The sequence below is a fragment of the Lagopus leucura genome, unplaced genomic scaffold (genome assembly GCF_019238085.1).
Source record: "Lagopus leucura isolate 7727_CA_CO unplaced genomic scaffold, USGS_WTPT01 Super-Scaffold_100009, whole genome shotgun sequence".
Classification (NCBI taxonomy): Eukaryota; Metazoa; Chordata; class Aves; order Galliformes; family Phasianidae; genus Lagopus; species Lagopus leucura.
In genome coordinates, this window is record NW_024962266.1 from 444888 (window position 1) to 466968 (window position 22081).

Below are 22081 nucleotides of genomic sequence, written 5' to 3' on the forward strand. Positions count from 1 at the left end.
ACTGAGGCACCAACAACACCCAAAGCTGAAGAGACAATCCCTGAAGCCACTGATGCACCAACAACCCCCAAAGAAGAAGACACAACCCCTGAAGCTACTGAGGCACCAACAACACCCAAAGAAGAAGAGACAACCCCTGAAGCCACTGAGGCACCAACATCCAAAGAAGAGATGACCCCTGAAGTCACAGAAGCACCAACAACCCCAAAAGATGAAGAGACGACCGCTGAAGTCACTGAGGCACCAACAACACCCAAGTCTGAGGACACAACCTTTGAAACCACTGAGGCACCAACAGTCCCCAAAGTCAAAGAGATGACCCCTGAAACAACGGAGGTCACAGCAACCCCCAAAGTGGAAGAGACAACCCCTGAAGGCACTGAGGCACCAACAACCCCCAAAGTCACGGAGACAACCCTTGCAGCCACAGAGTTCCCAAGAACCTCAAAAGCTGATGACACAACGCCTGATGCCCCTGAGGAACCAACAACCCCCAAAGCTGAAGACACAAACCCTGCAGCCACAGTGGCTGTGACTACTCCAAAAGCTGAAGAGACAACCCCTGCATGCACAGAAGCTCCAGCAACTATGAACGTCAAAGAGACAACCCCTGCAGCCACCGTGGCCTCAACGACTCCCAAGGCCAAAGAGGCAACCCCCAGAGCCAAAGAGACTACAACCCCTGAAGTTACAGAGACAACCCCTGTTGCCACGGAGGTACTGACAACCTCAAAAACCAAGGAGTCAATCCCTGAGGCAACAGATCCTCCAACGACCCCTAAAATGAAAAGAACAACCCCTAAAGGCACAGAGAGACCAATAGCACCTAAATCTGAACAGAAAATCCCTGAAGCCACAGAAGCACCAACAACCCCTAAAGCTGAGGAGACAACCCCTAAAGCCACAGAAGCACCAACAACCAAGGTTGATTCTCCCACCACTCCCAAAGCCGAGGAGAAAACTGCTAGTGCCACAAAGGTGTCAACAATCTCCAAAGAGAAAGAAATAATGCCTAAGGTCACAGATGCTCCAATATCCCTGTCTGACTCTCCCACCATTCCTGAAGTTGAACTTTCTACACCTGCACCCACAAATGTTAAACAAGGCACAACTACTATATATAGCAAACTAGTAAGTATAACCGATAAAAGTGACAGAACAACTAAACCTATTATGACCCCGGTAACCATGGAGTCCTCAACTAAAAAAGAAACAACCACGGAGAAAAAGGAAGTAACAATACCCAAGAAAGACAAAACTACTGTGCTTAAAGACATTTTGAAAGGTAGAAGAACTACTGTAACTACTCCAGATGCAACCCCTGCACCCAGTCAAGCTGTTAGTACAACAGCTGAATTAGAAGCAACTACTACATACAAAAAGGCTGCAACAGCAGCTACGGAAGGAGAAGCAACCCCAGCTACACAAGACAAAACTCCCACACCAAAAGAGACTTTACCATCTACAGCTAAAAGAGAAGAACATGCTGTGGGAACCATAATTGTAACAACATCAGCAGCTACAAGCATTATACGCAAGCCCACTATGCTGCCAACAACTGCCAAAACAGATTCAACTCCTAAACCCAGGGAGATTGTGACAACAACTAAAAGAGACACAACTATGGAAACTACACCGGCTGTACCAGCAGTTGCTGAGTGCATCATTCCCTCTAAAGAGACAACAGCTGGTGAAAAAGAGTTGACCACACTTGCGAAGGAAACTAGCTATACTACTGAAAAAGAAACAGAAGATGCCCCTGGAAAGTCCCCTACCCTTGACAAGAAAGAAGAAACTACAGTGATCAGAGGTAGAACAACAACAGATAAAAAAGACACAATAGAAGAAATGTTTCTTGTTCCTAGAGGGACATCCAAACCATCTATACGCTTCCAGGAGATTACTGACACACATGATGAGCCCTCTCCACCCAGCCCTAAAACCATGCCAGTAGAAGAGCCTGAGATAAACAAGCCTTTAATACAAACTGCAGACTTGCCAGTTTTATCTGGAGGAGCAGAAAGTAAGTGTACAAAACCAGAGAGCACAGCAAAACTTGTGAGTAAAGGATGTGCAAGTACTTTCTGATTAGACCATGTCAGCATCCTGAATGGGTAGTACTTAATTTTTCAGTAACTTTTTTGATGTCCTCACTATGTACCATAGTAAGATACAGTGCAGAAGCTCTTGGGCACTTTTAGATCCACTGATAAATATATATGTATATAAATACAAATAGGTCTTTTGCATGAAAATACTTGGGATTCTTGTTGAAAAGATATCCTTCCTTTACATTTAACTGAAATAAATGTAAATGCACTCTAAAGAATGAAGGATGGAGACTTGTTAGGGAAATTTGGAGTAAGCATCCGTAAGCATGAAGGAATTGAACACGAGACGCAGCATGTGAAGCACCTATAGACCTTTATCTGAATTATAGGTACTGAGGTAAACAACAAATTACAATAACTGCATGTAGCTGTGTAAAGAGCTGGTCTTACGTTCCTTGGAGGAAAACACAAGATTAAACTTTTCAAGAATATATTCTGAGCAAGGCCCAAAGAGAGCCCTGAACTTGGTCCTACAGACAAAAAAAATACACTTAACTGTGGTAGTGCTGTTTCAGGCGATGGGGGAGGCAATGTACTTTTTGTTAAAAGAACCAACCATCCCGAGACATGCTGTTTTGCAGTGGGGAAGGTCAACGAGAAGGACCTGTGCAGTGGGAAGCCAGCAGATAGCATGGTCGCCCTGCCCAATGGAACCCTGGCCGTCTTCAGAGGTACGCAGGCCCTGTGCCCTCCACTGGCCTCACTGTTGCTGAGGGGCAGGAGGTGCAGGAGACATCTTCCCCTCCTTCCCAAGCTTTTTTCCCTGCATCGCTATCTGGCCATGTGCTTCATGGTGCAGGCCATGACTCCTCCCCCCTGCAGGTCACTACTACTGGCTGCTGAATGGCAGGACACCACCAACAACCAGTCCCCAGAGGATCAGTGTAGGCTGGGGCATCCCGTCCCCCATTGATGCTGTCTTCTCCAGATGCAACTGTGATGGCAAGACTTTCTTCATCAAGGTGGGAAAAGTAGGGAGGCTTTGAAGCACAGCCCTGACACATAATGTGGCTGTTCAGTGCAACCTTGTGCTCCAAGGCCACGTTGCTCATTTTGTAGAACGTTCAGCATTTTCACATGTGAAATTAAGTGAAGTGAAACCTTTCCCATGTTCCATCGCCTCTGCCTTGGCACTGTGCTTCTCAAAATGCCAAATTCCATGCTTACTGATCAACTATCTATTCCAAAACTCCCCTATCTGCCCCTCCCTCCTCCCCCCTCCCCAGCTTCAAACCTTTAAAATGCAGTTATTCCATTGAATCTTTCCTTTGCCCAAAGATGACCAGGTTTGCTCCCAATACTTTCCCCATCCATAAGGAATGATAGATGCATGTCTAATTAAGAATGTTATGCAGTTAGAAAGCAAGTTGTTCTGCTTAGCAATCATTGTTTCAGATAATTTCTGAAACACTCTCCCCCTGCTTAAAGGCACTGCTAAATTACCATTGTAGTTGTTTGTTTTTAGCAGCCCCTAAATACAAGGACAACAAGGTGGTTCCCAAAATGCTTGCATTACAATTACTTTTGACTGAAGCCCAGTTACCAATAATGAATTTCCTCTCAAGTTCATATTTTGCTTAAATCACTAGGGTCCTCTATACTGGCGTTTCACTAATGGTGTAATGGATAAAGGCTATCCCAAACCTCTCACAAATGGATTTGCAGGGCTAAGTGGGAAAATAAGGGCAGCCCTCCCAGTGGCAAGTTACAATGGCAGACCAGAATCTGTTTATTTTATCAAAAGAGGTAAGTCTCATATTTCAGATGTTCACAAATGATCAAAATATACTTGAAGTGCATTAGTGAGGAATACAACAGTTACTGACTGATAGGCATATCTCTTTCAAAAACAGACATCTAAGTGAATATCAGAGTACACTTGCTAGTCAAAACACAGCCTGAGGCCTTAAACATCTCTAAGTTCTACAAATCTTTAAGTGCTTTTCAAAATATATCATTGCATGAGATTACATCTCAGAAGACAAATGTAAAGATAAGTTTTATCTGATGGGGAAAAAAAAAAATCAGTCTCAAATTAATCAAAGGAAAGGCTTAAATAACCTTTTTAGTTCAGAACTAATGCATGGAAATTTACCTCTGTTCTTTCATTCTTAACTATTTATCCTGTTTCAAATGAGCATAATTTCCTTACTGTGTATGTACAATGTATGGCAACAGAAGAATTGTTTTGGGAACAAAAGAAAGCTTAGGATAATTAAATACAAGTCCTTTTCTGGACTCTAGCCTTCCCATTACCTACCCCAAAGAGATGGTCTCACGCTGGTCTTGATAAACAGGTACGATGGCAATCAAAGTAGTTCCCTTGGAACTGTACTTACTACAGTAATGTTAATGAAGCTGTTGGAGTTATTACTACATCTAGAAGTGTATGTTGGATTTAGAGAGCAAGGCTTTTACATTAGATTGTAGGAACAAATATAAAAAGCTGCAAGTTGCAACATCATTAGACAGCTGTAGGAGTATCAAAGTGGTACTGTTTTCCTACCCATTACAAAAATACTACCCAACATCACCATCGTTATCAAGCTGGCTTTTTTTTTTCTTCTTTTTTTAAACATATTAAACCAATGTCTGTTTTAGATGGCAACATGCAACAGTACGTATACAGGCAAGAACCAGCCAGGAAGTGCCAACGGAAAGCACGCATTACTATAAGATACCCAGCTTTTGTCCCAAGACTTGTAATAAGGAGACGCTTTCAACGTGCAGTAGGAATGCCAACAGTTATTCAGACTGTCAGAATCAATCCATACCAATCTGGTAACTTATGTTTATTCTTTTTTTTTTTTTTTTATACAACCATTGTAATCTTTGTAGCTTCTGAAATGTAACATTGTTCCATTTTTTTCCTAATATAATACTTCAGTTTCTTCTCAATCTAGTAATTCTTGTTTGATCTAGATAATACAAGTAGATGATAGCTTTTGGCAGACACACTGTGACACTTCCTAACTTTTCTTTTGCTTGCAGGAGTTTTGCGCAAGGAAATTAAAGTGACTGCCTACTGGAGAGGGCTCCCCAAAGTAGTTCATTCAACGATCTCAGTACCCAACTACAATAAACCAGATGGCTACGATTATTATGCCTTCTCTTACAGTAAGTTAAAGCTAACACAAGTTACTCTATTTAAAAAGACTAAGGAGCGAATGAGTAGGCAAGAAAGAAACCTCTGAGCTCTCTAAAGCACAAAGTTACAACTTGTGATTCTGCATCACTAATTTTGAGCAAGCACTACTGAGAAGCCCTGAGAAATAAAATGTTGCCTGTCATTGAGAGATATTTCTATTCAAAAATGAAGTTACAGAACTATGAGCAATGAGGTACAATAATTCAAACTGTACAGTTGTGGAGGAATGCACTGTCCTAGTATTTATAAAAAGAGAAAATCTTGACACTTAAATGAGCAATTATGTATCAAAATCCTTGGACCATTACACATTGATAGATTTTTCACTGGCAACATGAACCATTTGATTTCCCAGGAAATAATTACTTCTAGTTCCAGTTTAAGAAGATCTTTCTCCTTCAGCCAGGATCAGATAAAAACATTTCTTGAAATTTTCTTGGTTAATCAGTGGAAAAAAAAAATTTAGAAGTATTAGACACATATCCAAATACAGGAGGATACTAAAATAAGTTCCTGCCAAAATAATTTGATAACTTTTACATAATTACACTCAGGGACCACAGAAGTTCCCACTTTCACAACTGGTGCAGGACTGTTTTGTTTCTAGTTTGTTTGGTTTCTCAATTCTTAAAAATATTTCTGTGTTCTAGCAGTGCTAGCGTCTCCTGTATTCCTTATTCTTGTGACAGACTTAATTATTAGTGGTATTGTGGAAATTAAATTTAGCTAAACAATGATCTGCATGTCAAAAAAGTTGAGGCTAAAAATGGATTTTTATAGCTTTTCAAATCCTTGTATAGATGTGGAATGAAAATCTACTATTCATGCTTAACAAAATTAAAAGGCAGGCTTTAATTTCAAGATTCTTTCTGTAGCTTATGAAATTTAATTCTGATGTCTATTCATTTCAGATCGGTACTACAGTCTGGATGTGGGCAAAAGAATAGCAAGACCTGTAACCGCTCTCACAGGAAAGACTGTATCTAAAGACTGGTACAACTGTCCTGAAAAGTGATGCAGAGCAGAGGATTTTTTAGAAAAGATACCATTTGAATTTTGACAGTTTGTCTAGTTTTATTAATAAAGACATTGAAATGTGTGCACACAGATCTAAGTATAAAATGCTGCTTTATGCATTCATTACACTAAACCAACCACAGGCAAAAACTGGCACATTTGTATACATAGCTGTAATTACAGATCATTTAACTAATATTGCCTCTGTTCAGGCCTCCTCTGCCTCCCATTGCATGAGTTACACCTGTGTTGGGAAAGAAAAAATGCATTAATAGAAATCCTTTTCAGCCATTTAATCAAACACTGACGCATATGACGTTTCACCCTCCCATAAGCAACTGCTATGGCAATGAGACACTTCCCTTCTGGAAAAACTCCATCTCCCTCTTTCTCCCCAAAGTCTGCTGCTATGGCTACATTATACTTCTGTCATTAAGAGAATGTTGTTGACTTACGGTCTATCTCAGGCTGTTTGGCAAAAGAACAAATATGGCATTCTTGCCATATTTGGTATCAGTTTCCTGATAATTAAATTAAAAATTTAATTCAGGGATGTGGTATTACTGTCTTACAAGCAAACATATGCATAGAAAGTAGGACATATGCAGTCCCCAAAGGGACAAAGTACTAAAGACTAGTCTGAGAGGGTAAAAAGCCCTGAACACTTACCCCTCTGTCTGTTGAACTGACGACCACGAACACCAGTTCTTAAAGTTGGTGGCTGAAGCCTTACACGTCGAAACAGCTTAAGCTGATTACTGCTGGTGTCTGTGAAAAAGTGCAAGTACAGGGACGAACATCTATGTTTAGTACAGTTTTGCACCATTAGCATTTACATGATTTGATATACATTATGCTCTTGAACTTACCTTACAATTATGAAGGTGCATCCTATTTAATTGACATAATCTCTGATATAAATAAAAGCTTCAGAACATGTAAGTTTGGTATTTTGTTCATTGTCTATACTATCTGGTAACATGGTAACAGAACAGTGATAAACATAATTCTCTGACAATTTAATTGAATGAAAACTATTTTAAATCTGACATAATTATCAATGGATGGAATCATCTATGTATCAGGAACTTGCTCTTTGAAGAATACTTACCATGGACACATTAATTACTCTGGTCCAAGTAAAAATGATTTGCCATTAGGACTAAAAACATACAAGCATGTTCTTATTTTATGTAAGACTTGCTGCCTTATTTTGTATATCTTAGTCATTAGCAGCCCATGATCCTACTCCAAGAAGTCCTCACACTTAATGGAATTGTGCAAAGCAACTTAGTTTCTAGTAATTAACCAGTACCTGCAGAGGAACTAGATGGAGGATCTTGACTTGTAGAAGGGAGATCTGACTCATCAGATGCTTGAACAGATTCCTCTTCTTGCTGACTATCAATTTCTAGGCCAGCTTCTGAAGTAATTCTAAAAGAGAAAGGGAGGGGGGCAAGGGATGAGAAGAGATACAAATGTACTCAGTGTCAAACAACTCAGCAAAAAAAAAAAAAAAAAAAAAAAAAAGTCCTCATCACAAAGCAGAAAGATTTCTATCCAAACATCTATTCCCAGAAATTTTCTTCCGTGCTCTCTGTGCCTAATCATAAGAGATTCATATGGCTTTAAAGTAAGTAAATAAATAAATATTTTCTTTGATATGTAGCTCAACATACAATGTACACATAACATTAATTACCTCCCAGAGAAGGTCTCAATTTTGTTAAAACGCAGCTTGCCACGTAGTTTACATTTACTTCAGTTATAAAAAAAAAAAGTTACAAGACAAGTAAAACTCCTAAGACATGAGAAATACCTGTTGATCTGTTCTCCTGTCAAGCCAAAGGCCTATTCCTAAGTACAAACATAGTTCTGCGAACCATTTTATTTCTTTGTGGATGTAATTCAGTAAGAATTAGGTATTTGGTAGGAAACAATCCATGACTGTAACATCCGAAAACCCATCTTGAGTAACAATTGCTACTCAAAAGCACAATATAGACAGACTGTATAATCCAAGCTGGTGCTGCATCAAGAAACCTGTATGGCACATCTAACCTGCAGCAGTAACATTCCATCTGCTTATGATTAAACCAATAATTAGTAGATGCAAGTTTTGAAAAATTGTGCATTACAGTATCTTTTATTACTTTGCAACCAATAAAAATCAAAATGTATGATAAAAATATAACTTCCTCCCTTCTAGATTCATAATTTGTTTGTTCACAATACAGAATACAGGAATCATTGTAAGAATAATGAAAAAAAAAGCAATAGCAAGGAAGGAGGTAAATTATTTGTCTATCAAGTTCTTTAAAAAGTTACTAATTTTCTGCCCTTCTGGACTGGTTTAACAAAATGACTGTACGAGTGATTTTCTTTGCTGGCCAACAGAAATGCTTTATTTTTATTCTACAAACCCCAGTCACTCAATCTGGGGCCTCTACCATCTCTATTTGACTGCCATAGGGCCCCTTACATTATGAACATTTACAGAAATGTCTTATTTTTTTAAGGTGACATGTATTAGCAATGTTAAACTACCAGAAGAAAAGCTTTGCTTCTACACGAAAAGATCAAATAACATTACTTTGCAAAATTACCAAAGCTTGCTTGAGCATCCTTCCTACCACAACAGGTTAAATCAAAACTTAGTGGATTGCAGGGCATATTTGAATGAAATATCATTACAAAAACTAAGGTGACTTCAAGTCAAACAATCACAGCTTACCCTTCAGATTCTGCCTCCGCAAAAACTTCATCCCCATCATCACCTGCTCCAGCCTCTGTAGTTGTGGACAGATTGCCAGTAGATGTGGTAACCATTGGAACAGACTGAGAAGCATGCTCTGAAGCATCAGCTGATGTACTTTCAGTAAAAACTGTAACTATACAGAAAGGTAAGCATGGAGTTAACTTGAATTTCCTAAATAAAGTTTATGGAAATCTTAAGCACGAGGAAAAGCTACTGGAATATTCCTGACTGTATAACCTTTTCTGGAAAGTCAAAGTTTCAAACTTTTACCTGTGAATTTCCTGCCGCTTACCTGGTGCTGCTATTTGTAAAGGTGTTGTTGGAACACTACGACCGCCTGATTCTTCCTCATGAGCAAGGAAGAGCGGAGTTTCATACATTCCCAAACCTGCAACACACAATGTTGCAGTGACAATAAAAACAGACAAAAAAAACCCAACAGATTAGCTGCTGTCTTCTCTCTACACACTTGATGAAATCCAATTATACATATTTAAATATGGAGATGCGTTATTGCAAGTGGTTTTGACTTATTGCCGTAGCTAGTTAGAATTTCTTAAAAGGTACCAACTTGATAAAAATACTACCACTCACTTTACTTTAGCCATTTCTTCTACGTTATTATTTTGCACTGACCTTTCTTCAAAGCACAGCACACTGTTCCATGCTAACAAGGACGCAAGAAAAAGGTACCAAGTCAGAACAACAGTGAAGACAATATAGACAGGTTGTCTGGTCTTCTCTTAGCAAGTAAGGATATACCCTAAAAATTTATTTTTAATTGCTGTTTTCTTCTATTAATTATATCCATCTGAACAAAGCGTCCAGCATACAGCTAGACAAGTACATAAAATGACAGGTGAACAACTGGGTGATGGATTTGGATCAAAGGGTTATAGCAGATGGAACTCCATCAGGCTGATGGCTGGTCACTAGTAGGATGTACTCCACTTTAGGGAAATGCCCTTTAATGTTTTCATACACGATCTAGATGCAGGACTAGATGCATATTAAGTAAGTTCACATATTATATTAACTTAAGAGGATGTGTGAGGATCCTTTGAGGGTAGACTGAAGAGAGATTTTGACCAACTGGAAGGCAATCACCAACTGCATGGAGTTTAACAACCGTGTGCAGGATGGGACAACCTTGGCTGTACATACAAACAGAGGAACAAGAAGCTGGTGAGCAGCCCCTTGGAAAGGGACCTGGGGGTTATGGCTGGCAGCAAGCTGAATCTGAGCCAGCAGTGTGCACTGGGTGCATAAGGCCCAGCACTGCCAGCTGGGTGAGGGAAGGGACCACCCTGCTCTGCCTGGCACTGCCTTACATCAAGCACTGTGTGTGGGTTTGAGTGCTACAAAGTGAGGACATAAAACTACCAGAGGACATCCAAAGGAGGGTCAGGGAGATGGGAATGAGTCTTGGGAGCAAGATGTGTGGAGGAGCTGAGGTCCGCAGGTTTGTTCAACCTAGGATGCTAAGAAGAGCCTTTATGGCAGCCTGCAGCTCCGTTGGATCCCTGCTCTCTCATGACAGCAAGAGAACCTAAGGGAACAGCATGTAGATGTGCCAGAAGAGCATCAGGCTGTACATTAGGAAAAGACCCTGCACTAGAGGGCAGCAGGAACGGCCTCAAGCTGCCAGAGCTCAAGGAGCATTCGGACACTGCTCTTACACATACAGTTTGGATTTGGTGTAGAGTACAACTTTCAGCTCTGCACACAACCACACAAATTCACTATAGAAAAGCTATTATCAACAGGAAAACTAGAAGAAAAAAAAAAAAAAGGCACTCCTTCAGTATTTCAATCCTCCTTAAATTAAGCTTCATTCACCCAGCAGTCAATCTATCCTGCATAAAACTGCAGCTATGTTTCTTCACTTCAGAAGCTGTCTTTCTCACCCACAGAAGCTTTGTACTTTTAAAATCATATTAAAAATAGAAATGTAGCACCTTGAAGGAAATACTTTCCCATTTTCCACTAGTCTCTGTCTGCTAACAGAGAAGTTGCAAGCACACAAAGCAGAACTGCCTTTCTATGGATGAATTATTATTATTTCTATACTCAAACAACCATGGAAAAGTAGACAGAAGTACAGAAATGACTTACCTCCTTGTGAGGCAAGCTGACCGAGGTCAGAGTGACTTGAACTGGTTTGTGGCATATCTTCAGGGGGTCCAAATCGGAATCGAGGAACTCCAGCTACCTGAGGGGAACTATCAAAATAAAGATTTAAAGAATTCTGTGATTTTCCTAAACATGAGAAGAAAACAAGTTACATGAGACAAAATTAATCAATAATTACCATAAAAAACAGCTCAAGTACTAGTAATTCAACAGTGATATGTTTTTCAAACTTATTTGGATTGCACCTGGAGGCAAATCCTGAATGGAATATTCTTTGCTTACTCACGCTACTAATCCTCACAATTTTACATGGATAACTGAACACCTGTAGAACCATCTCAAAACTAGAACCTCAGATAACCTTTTGCTGGTCAATATTAGCTAAATATTACAAATCTATCCAGTTGCTACTAATTGTTAAAATATTAGCATATGGGCTGAAAGAAATAAAAGATCCTTATTTTTTGCACATCTCCTCCCTCTTAGGTCAACGTGCTATCATACAGTGTAGATGACCTCTTTCCTGATTCGTTGCTAAGTTTTGCAATACAGAGTTTAATATCCGCTTAACCGTAGATGAAATATATGTCATACTACTTAGCATGTCACTCCAATCACAAGTTCATTTCATTTATTTTCATTCCACTAAGTAAAAAAAAAAAAATGCAGACACCAAAAATCTACTCTTTTATTTTTAAATTACTACTTACTGAATTGCTTCAGCAAATCCATCTGTACGATGTGGAACTACTAGAGTTGGTGTGCTTGGAACTGTTCTGTCCTCATCATCAAAGAAGTGCTGCTGCTGGAAAAAAAAGAGGCCGAACTGAAAGCCTACAACGTATTTCCAGTTCCTATCTAGTCAAATTAAAACATGGTTTGCTCTTTCCATACTGTTGAGTAAAAAACCCAAAAGTCAACACCAGAATTAACTCTAAAACAAATCATGCATAATTTCAGATGTCTGAATCTGAGCTAGTTATACAGATTGCCCTAATGGGTGACATCTACTGCATGAGAACACTATGTTGAAGTGTCACATCTCCCTATTGACTACAAACAAATCTTGAGGTGACTCATTCATAAATAGACAGAAATGACCTGTCTTAGTTTGGATTGTTGTAACATAACCTAATATATGGGATTCTTCACAACATGAATCAAATCATCTGTTTTCTATGGATTTGTATCCTTCGCTCTTACATTACCTACAAAGCCAGACATCTCATCTTCCTTTCTCTCTTATCCTAAATTCATCATTCTCTTCATCTCCAGAGAACATACATGAATTGCCTTGCTCCTTTAGTGAGAGACTGAAAACTACTTCTTTCAATAATATATGAACTGTAAAAGACTGATTCTAAAAGTAAGTAATTAAAACTGACTTGGACAAAATATTTCGACTTTAAGAAGAGTTTCTGCTTTCTCAGACTTTTCTCAAGTTTGCCTTCCATTAATGCAGAAATTAATGGCACTAATGTGACCTGCAAGGCTACAGAAGTCATGCCATTCCTGACTTCAGCAGCTAGACTTCTAAAAAGAAAACAAAACAAAACTCACCAAAATAAAACTAAAGTTACAAATATCCTTACAACACAGGATTTTAGTAGTAGACTTTCATGTACTTACCATCCCACCTATACCAGGAGTTAGCTGAAGTCCACGTCCCACTGACTGTCTTCGAGTCATCTGGATTCTCTTTACAGCAAAGAAAAGAAAAAAATTGTGTGAATGCTTCTCTAGAATTCCAATAGCAAGGAGTTATTCAGAGTAAAGAATAGCAGCTACATTGGTAATAGTGTAACAAATATATTTCAGTATATAACACTGCCCAATACAGCATCATATCTCTTTAAACAGATTATGGCAGGAGATAGTCAGCATCTCACATCTGCTGCCTGGCCTAACTACAGAAGAGAAACACACAGATTTAAATCTTGGATAAACACTATTACTGTTTCATTCAACTTTCTACTGAGGACAGAAAACTTGGACACAAAAATATAACGATCACAGTCCTCACAACAAGTTAACAGTAAAGCATAAAAAATGTAATGGCTATGAAATTATTTAGCAAAATTTATGTTGTGATGTTTTCATTTAATAAATTTATGCTTATGTCAACGCATAATCATCAGTCAAATACTGAAGTGAAAGTTTTAGCTTAGATAATGAATACGGACATTCCTTTGCCCAATCTGTGTAGGGGTAGAGACTAATAAAAACCCCTAGCATTCTGAGATACAGTCTGTTTGAGAAGAGGGTTTTTTCTGCATTAACAAATAACATTGGTATAATCACTTCAAGATACATATTCGTGATGAGTACTTGTCTGCTTTCACTATTCCTTCTCCATAAATAATCTGCAGAACGAGAAACGTTAAGTCAACTTGCTCAGTTTCCATTTTGAGGATGCTAAATAGATAGGAACAATTTTTACAATTTGCTCAGCGCTCAGACTTAAGTTAAAAGAAATTTAAGTTAAAAAAGACATTTTACAAAGGCTCTTCTGAACTATTTTATACCTGGACTGGGGGACCTAGCTCTTGAGGAGGAGCATGAATAGTCAATCGTGGAGGCAGTGGATGTGGTGGTCTGCGTGGTGACTGTGGTGGTCGAGGGGCCTGTCTCTCTGAGGCAGATGATGGCTGCTGTTCTCTAGAACTTTCTTGAGGAAAAGTGGACTCCGCGGCACTTGTACTTCCTTCACCTAAAAAGTATGGAAATTCAGAGAATTAAATTTATGCCATCCAACATTTTCCTGAGTTGAAGATATTAAGTCTTCAAATTCTGCTACCACATTTAAACAGGCATTTTTTACTCTTGCATAAATAGACTTCTCAGTATTATTTAAAGTCATTTAAAAGAAGATTTGTGTGAGCTAAGTCAACACCAGCACTGAAACAAATCAGTGATTATTCAAGCAGTAATTCACACAGAGGAGGTTCATCTTTTGGAACATCAACAGCAGCTTGATAGCATTAGCAAATTGTGTCTACTGTGTTTTCAAAGGAAAGTAGACTATATCTAGAAGAGACCATTTCAAAATAATCCACTTTTGATGTTACATTATTTTACATTAAATTAACTTTTTAAACACATGCAAAATCACTGTTACGTTTTTCCCTTTACAAAGAGATTTTGAAGAAGCAAGAATTAACCGTACAGCTGTTTTGAGAATCTGCTGCCCTCTGGTTGCTTTCACCTCCTCCCATACTTTCCTCAGTTTCTGTTCCAGGATCGGTACCATCAGCACCCTAAAATCCACAGACATAATGATTTAGCACCAAACACCTACTGTCTGCAAAAAAACTATAAGCAGTGTAAAAGTATTCGGAAAGTAAATAAACATATATGAAAAAATCTTCAAGTTATTTCTGTAAATTTTTACAAAATTATCTAAATCATAGAATCACAGATTTAGCAAGGTTGGAAAAGACCTAAAAGATCATCCAGCCCAACCACGCACCTATCACCAATAGTTCTCACTAAACCATGTCCCTCAACGCAAAATCCAAACGTTCCTTGAATACCTCCAGGCTCAGTGACCGCACCATCTCCCTGGTCAGCCCATTCCACTGCCTGACCACTCTTTCAGAGAAGTAGTATTTCCTAACATCCAGCCTAAATCTCCCCTGGTGCAGCTTGAAGCCATTCCCTCTAGTTCTATCACCAGTCACATGAGAGAAGAGGCTGAACCCCAGCTCACTACAACCTCTGTTCAGGAAGTTATAGAGAGCAATGAGGTCTCCCCTGAGCCTCCTCTTCTCCAGACTGAATAGTCCCAGCTCCTTCAGCTGCTCCTCATCAGCCCTGTGCTCCAGACCCCTCACCAGCTTTGTTGCCCTTCTTTGAACCCGCTCCAGGGCCTCAATGTCTTTCTTGCAGTGAGGGGCCCAAAACTGGACACAGTACTCGAGGTGCGGCCTCACCAGAGCTGAGTACAGGGGACAATCACTTCCCTGTCTCTGCTGGCAACACCGTTTCTGATGCAAGCCAGGATGCCATTGGGCTTCTTGGCCATCTGGGCACACTGCTGGCTCATATTCAGCCGAGCATCAATCAAACCCCCAGGTCCATTTCCTCTACACAGTCTTCCAGCCACTCTGCCCCAGGCCTGTAGCGTTGCCTGGGGTTGTTGTGGCCAAAGTGCAGGACTCGACACTTGGTTTTGTTGAACCCCACCCCATTGGCTTCAGCTCCCTCTATAGGGCCTCGCTACCTCCTGGCAGATCAACACTTCCAGCCAACTTGGTGTCATCTGCAAAGTTACTGATAGTACACTCAATGCCCTCATCCAGGTCATCAATAAAGATATTGAAAAGGACAGGCCCCAGCACCAACCACTGGGGAACACTGCTCGTGACAGGTCTCCAGCTGCATTTAGTTCCATTCACCATCATTCCCTGGGCCTGGCTCTACAGCCAGTTCCTTATCCAGCCTAGAGTGTACCTGTCCAAGCCACGGGCTGTCAGCTTCCACAGGAGAATGCTGTGGGAGACTACATCAACAGCCTTTCCCTCGTCTACCAGATGGGTCACTGATCACAGAAGGAGGTTAGGTTGGTCAAGCAGGACCTGCCCTTCGTGAACCCATGCTGCTAGGTCTGATCCCTCAGTTGTCCAGCACGTGCCACATGATCTCCCTCAAGGCAATATGCTCCACAACCTTCCCTGGCACAGGGGTCAAGTTAACAGGCCTGTAGTTCCCTGGATCCTCCTTACAACCCTTCTTGTAGACGGGAGTCATATTGGCAAGCCCCGGTCTTCTCGGACCTCACCAGTCAACAAAGAGCGCTGATAGATAATAGCAAGTGGCTCAGCTGTCACCCGCGCCAGTTTCCTCAGCACTCTAGGGTGAATCCCATCCAGCCCCAGGGACTTGTCCAGCTGGAGTAGTAGGTTTCCGCATCCTCCTGAATCACGGGGGGCTCAGTCTGCTCCCCAGCCAAGACTACCAGGTCAGAGAGTGGAGTATCCTGAGGATAACTGGTCTGACCCCTTTAAAGACAGATGTAAGGAAAGCGTTTAGAACCTCTGCCTTCTCCTTATCCTCAGTGCTCACATTCCCAGCCTTATCCAGTAAAAAATGAAGATTCTCCTGAGTCCTCTGCTTACCGCTGATGTATTTGTAAAAGGGTTTCTTGTTCCTTTTTACCCCAGCAGCCAGGTTGAGTTCAAGCTGGGCTTTTGCTTGCCTTTCTGATTTGCTCTCTACATACCTTAACAACTTCTCTGTACTCTTTCTGAGTCGCCCACCCCTTCTTCCACAGGAGGTAGATTCTCTTTTTCTCCCGGAGCCTCAAGAATAGCTCCCTGTTCATCCACGCCGGTCTTCTTCCGCACCGGTTCTTTTTGCGGCTCAAGGGAACAGCCAGCTCCTGCACCTTTAAGACTTCCTTCTTGAAGAGCGACCAGCCATCTTGGAGTCCTTTACTCTCCAAGACTGAATCTCAGTGGACTCCCCCTACTAGCCTTCTCAACAATTCAAAGTCCGCCCTCTGGAAGTCCAAGGTAGCAGTTTTGCCACTCCTTTTCCTGGCTCCACCAAGAATCGAGAACTCTATCATTTCATGGTCACTCTGTCCAAGACAGCCCCCAACCTCCACATCTCCCACCAGATTTTCTCTGTTTGTGAACAGCAGGTCTAGTGGGGCAGCTCTTCTCATAGGCTCTCTCACCAGCTGCATCAAAAAATTATCCTCCATACACTCCAGAAACCTCCTAGACTAAATGTACACAACTATAAGAAATGTTAAAAATTCTGCATATCTGCAGACACAAATGTGAATGCCATAGCCATCACCACTTAATGACAATGAAATACCTGGCATTTGAAGAAACTGCCTTATTAACTTTGCATCCATAGTAATCGATGCTGTGTCTTATATTTTACATTTTCGTTCAGTTCCTTTATATATTCTAAGCTGACCTTTTCTTGTGAAAAGACCAGTTCTAACAGAAATCATTGTCATCTACTATACAGCCTCAATTTTCTGGGAGAAATTCACACTAAGATTTTCAAATATTCAAATCTTTACAGTTGCATTACAATGCCAATTTATTCCAAGTACTTTAACAAACTATAAAAAAATGCAAATCTCACCTCAGCATCATCTGCTTCATATCCATCATTACCATCAGCACTACCAGTTCCTTCATTACTGTCATCACCTTCGTCTCCCATCCCTGTGTCTTCATCATCATCTTCATCTTCCTCTTCCTCATCTTCATAATCCTGTGATAGTACCATAAAAACATCTTACAGAAATGCTGAAACAGTAGGAATTCTTCACATGGTGAAGTGGTAAACTTCACTTGCTTCACGTACAGAGACCACCTTTGTTTGTGAAGATTTGTGTGAAGATGTGATGTGAAGATTTTCAGCATTTACCATTGGTAGACTGGTTGTATGTATTTTCGAACAACTGGCGGGATGCCAGACATCCACCAGCTGCTCTCATTCCCTCTCTTCAACAGGACAGATGGACAAAATAAAATGGAAAAATTTGAGGATCAAGATAAAGATTGAGAGATGGCTTACCATCTACAGCCACGGGCAAAACAGAATAAACTTGGGAGAGAAAAAAAGAGTCTTGGTGAGAAGAGTACTATAAGCAATATGTCGTGATGGACAGTAATAGACTCTACAGGACAGACAAGTAGGGCAGGCAACAAAGAGAGGCAGCACTGTATGAAAAGGAATGGCTGGACTGTAAAGCACTTCAAGCTGGGGACAGCAGGGTTGAGAGTTTCCAGCCCTGATTAGAGGAAAAAACAATAAAGCAGATATTGTACGAGTCTACTACAGTTCACCCCGTCAGGATGACAATACTGATGCATTATTCTATAAGGAATTAAAGAAAATCTCTAATTAGTTGCCCTTGTCCTTACAGGTTACTTCAACTTCCCGAATGTTAACCAAGTCTTCCATGAACAAGTCCAGGAAATTCCTGAAGCACACTGAAGATAATTTGTGATAGATTGACCAAGAGAGCTGACTTGGAAAGTATCCTCCTTGATCTGTTCTTTGTGAGCAGAGATGGACTTGTGAAGAGATACTCTGTGACTGTCTTGGCCACTGTGCACATGAATTTTTTCTGATACAATAAAAACTAGCAGTAAAGCTACTATCCTGGATGTTGTGGCAGCAGACCGTAGACAGCTCAAGAAACTGGTTAGTAAGATCCTCTGGAAATCTGCTAGTGAAGCCACTGAGGTCCATAACCATTTTGTTACTTTTTAAGAGCCATTTTTTTAAGAACATATGAACAGACAACTCCAATTTGACACAAGTGAAACAAAGGCTGCACAGGGCTCGCTTGGCTAAACAAAGATTTCCTTCTGGAACTCAGAGCCATCGTAGAGTTCTAAAACTTAAAAAACAAAACAAAAAAACCCAAAACAACAGGTGAAATTAACAAGAGTCTTTAAAACTCTAAACATCCAGGCAACAGAAACAGAGACAACACTTACAGACACACAAAAAAAGATATTTTTGATTAAAATAGTTGTGCAATATTAGCTTTGCAGTTGATCAAAGACAGAAAAGGTAAAGTAATTCCTAAATAGAATTGATTCCTCAGTATACATACTTCCTGTTCGCCTTCATTTTCATCATCATCATCATCTTCATCATCACTGTCAATCACAATGACATCGTCTCTCTTGGACTGACCATCCTGAGATGAAGTAGTATTTTGCTGATCTGACTGAAGAGGCCCAAGATCTATTGGGATAGACTGAGAAGTTTCTTCATTATCCTCCATGGGAGCATACTCTCCCTGTGTAACACCCTGTAGAAGATAAGAGTAAATTACAAAAGGAAATGAAATGCAGCATATGTATCCTTTAAAGTGCTCATCTCGAAAGCACCCACTGCACTTACAGGAGTTCCCTGGTTTCACTTCTAAGCTCAATAAAACAGAAGACCTGTTGAACAACACAAGTATTTCGACCTACGCTTCCAACTCTGATTTGGGATGGGGGACTATCACTACGCGCTCTGTGTTCATATAGGACGTATTCAAAAACACAGCCATAAAAAGCTGCCTTCCGAATGTTCAACCTTCTATTTCAGATAACCAAGGAGCCATCATCAACACCTGCACAGTAAGTGAATACGCATGTGTGGAACACTGCTGACAGCTGAGGCAGCACTCCACTAACTCCCTGAGCAGCCTAAGGACATTGCAGTTAATGGCAGTGCACAACACTGTAGATAATCAGATGAGAAACAGATCGATACTTGCAAGAGAAACGCTGCTTATGACATCATTAAGAACCAACAAAATAGGAGAAAACAAGACAATGCTAGAGATTATGATGCCACTGAATACAAACAACTAGGAGTCTCTCCAGGATCAAGAAATAACAATCTCTCTTCTGAAAAATGAAATCTGAGTTACTATTTTACTAGAGTTCTTTCAGTCTGTATGAAAAGTTATGAAATTTGCATGACAGTCGGACAGAGTCATCATGTTCTCTTCACATTCAGTACAAATGTCAGATTCAGTATAAACATTTTGAATATACAAGTATGATTGAAAGTACTCAAGAGAAAGTACTGAAGTATTGAAAGTATTTCAAGAGAAATAAAATGTTTCAGGGAGAAAACTCTCACAAAACTTAAATTAGGACTCTACTGGATATATTTTATAGCACTCAAGTATTCTGGCTCAGGTTAGATAACTAGGTTCTGTTATTTACCAAGTAATGTGTCACTGTAATGCAAATAGGTGGTGTTTAGCAGCAGAATTTAAATAATCACATTGAGTAGTAGTATTAAATTTTAAGAATACATGGCATAGATAGAAAGATAGAAAGCACACAGCTAGCATTTATTGGTAAACACCTATCATGTCTTCTAAATAAATAAAGGATATGAGGGAAAATGCCTGACTAAAGAGTACTTACCACTGCTTAAAGAAAATAGATTTCACAACTCTAGATGGGACTATGCTAAGTTAGAGAACTACCATGACTTGTGCTTGTTTCTAAAGACAAAGAAGATTAAATATCTGCTTTTCACTTATATTTAGCATTCCTAACACAGCTGTAACATGCATTTTACAGAACTAGCACAAAAGCAACTTCTTTTCCTTTCTTTATCATACCATGATCCAAGGACATGTCAAATATTTCTTTAAAACTAAAGCCAGATAGCAAAGAAGTAAATGAAGAAATGTAAACTCCACATCTGTTTTTATACTGTGATACATTTAACCTCTATGTCTCAGCTTCACTACACAGTCCTGGGGCTAAAGATACCAGGATTTCTAAAATGTCATATTAAATTGTAAAGACTCATTAACATTCTCACTGTTACTTATATAGGTGCACGTAGAGTGCAATTAAAAAAATCAGTATCTATTCTTAAAGATAGCAAGTTTAAACTTCAAACGGTTATAACTGTTTTCAACTGACATTCTGTAGGATCTGATTTGAGAGCCCTCTTTCAAAAGTGTTGTATGACATAATAGTAAAAAAGTTTTTTTTCTGAAACTATGATTTTTTTTTCTTTTCAAATATACTTACTTCTCCAATGGAGTCCTGTGAGTCTTGATTGTATGTCTGAGCTTCTACTTCACCATCAGTGCTTTCTTCTGCTGTCACTTCCTCCTGAAACACCATATACCTTTCTTAAGACATATCGTTAATCCTGCAAGTTTGATTCTCTAGCATATTAGACTTCTTTTCTATTCCTTCTCTTCCCACAAAGATTATGGATAACATTTTTTCTCCTTTTGCTACTATTCCTTAGTTTTGTTTTTATCTAGCACCTCTGATTTCTCTGTCCTGAAATACCATCTTCTCATTCTGGTTCACTGGCCTGACTCTCTTCAGTGTTCCTAGATCTACATAGAACTAAACAAAATCCTCAGTTTCCTATTCAGACCCTATCCTCTCAGCTAATTAAGTGATAATCTCATTACAATCTTGTCCTTCTATGTTATGCACTCCTATTCTGCACAGCTAATGAAGTGTCTGTATTCCTTAACATTTTTCATAAATTGTCTGCTGTGAGGAGTCTCAAGCTCACTCTATTTTCTCAGGATATCCTGGTTCCCTCACACCAACATTTCATGTGCATCGTCTCCATGTTTTTCAACAAAGCACTTCGTTTTTCCTTTTCTGGCATCTCCTCAAGCACGCTATTTTCTTCCACAATCAGTGTAGATAATGATCTTTCAGACCACATCTAAAAATATTTTAACTTCTTCCTCTTCTGTGCTAGGCTATGGCTCTCTCTCTCCCCACCCACACTCCAGTTCACTATGATTTGTGCTAGCCAATGTAGCTGGGACAACATCTGCCTTTTAAGACACCCAAACTTGCTTCTTCTCTGATAGATTAAATATTCATGCTTAAAATTAACTGACTTAACTCCGAAGTAATATACTTCCTCTTCCCATTAAAAATCAACCAAAGCAGCAATGTACCAGCAGCATGTTTATGTTCTTACAAACCTCAGGTCCAACCCTCTGTATGCTCCTCAGTTTCTTTGGAAGAGGTACATCCACTGTTTCCTCTGAAATCTGGTCTGAGTTTTCCACAGTGTTATCTTCCTCCTCCTCTCTTGGACGTTTAGACAGTGAAGAACTTGGGGTAGCTGAAACTTGGAAAAAACTCTCAGTTATTTGGAGGAGAACTATAAATGTACAAAACAGAAAACTGGAAGGTTCGGTGTTTTACTCTGTAAAACCAACTCTTCTGCTCTGAATAACAGAACTGGAACTGTGTTTTGCTGTCTTCTAGGACAAGAAAACATCAGTACGCTGGGTTACAAATCTTATGTTCTTGGATCCATATTCTCTAACTGGACTCCAATGTAAGATTCCAAGGGTTACAACACTAAAATACTTTTTTACCACATCATTGCTTCTGAAAAGTGCACCTAAAAACTAACAGAATA

The 22081-nt window shown here is 39.8% G+C and overlaps 2 protein-coding genes across 4 annotated transcripts in view; one reads left to right on the top strand and one right to left on the bottom strand.

The window, feature by feature from the left end:
• The window catches only part of PRG4 (proteoglycan 4), a 16815-nt gene extending 9628 nt beyond the window's left edge, over positions 1-7187 (top strand). The window contains exons 4-10 of the mRNA XM_042874016.1: positions 1-2023; positions 2693-2782; positions 2934-3073; positions 3701-3857; positions 4713-4892; positions 5103-5228; positions 6171-7187. The exon at positions 1-2023 is cut by the window's left edge and continues 401 nt beyond it. Of these exons, the coding sequence (XP_042729950.1) occupies positions 1-2023; positions 2693-2782; positions 2934-3073; positions 3701-3857; positions 4713-4892; positions 5103-5228; positions 6171-6274 (2820 nt within the window). The 3' untranslated portion in view covers positions 6275-7187. The remainder of the gene's footprint in view (positions 2024-2692; positions 2783-2933; positions 3074-3700; positions 3858-4712; positions 4893-5102; positions 5229-6170) is intronic.
• TPR (translocated promoter region, nuclear basket protein) overlaps positions 3810-22081 on the bottom strand; it is a 46215-nt gene continuing 27943 nt past the window's right edge. Inside the window, exons 38-51 of one of the 3 annotated variants that reach the window (XM_042874015.1) lie at positions 21636-21784; positions 20704-20787; positions 18762-18962; positions 17273-17404; positions 14334-14424; positions 13693-13877; positions 12797-12865; positions 11878-11972; positions 11150-11256; positions 9327-9422; positions 9011-9167; positions 7592-7710; positions 6946-7044; positions 3810-6520 (exon numbers count right to left, since the gene is read on the bottom strand). In XM_042874015.1, coding sequence (XP_042729949.1) covers positions 6465-6520; positions 6946-7044; positions 7592-7710; positions 9011-9167; positions 9327-9422; positions 11150-11256; positions 11878-11972; positions 12797-12865; positions 13693-13877; positions 14334-14424; positions 17273-17404; positions 18762-18962; positions 20704-20787; positions 21636-21784 — 1640 coding nt within the window. In that variant the 3' untranslated portion in view covers positions 3810-6464. The remainder of the gene's footprint in view (positions 6521-6945; positions 7045-7591; positions 7711-9010; positions 9168-9326; positions 9423-11149; positions 11257-11877; positions 11973-12796; positions 12866-13692; positions 13878-14333; positions 14425-17272; positions 17405-18761; positions 18963-20703; positions 20788-21635; positions 21785-22081) is intronic. The other 2 variants (XM_042874014.1, XM_042874013.1) reach the window with 2 other exon arrangements.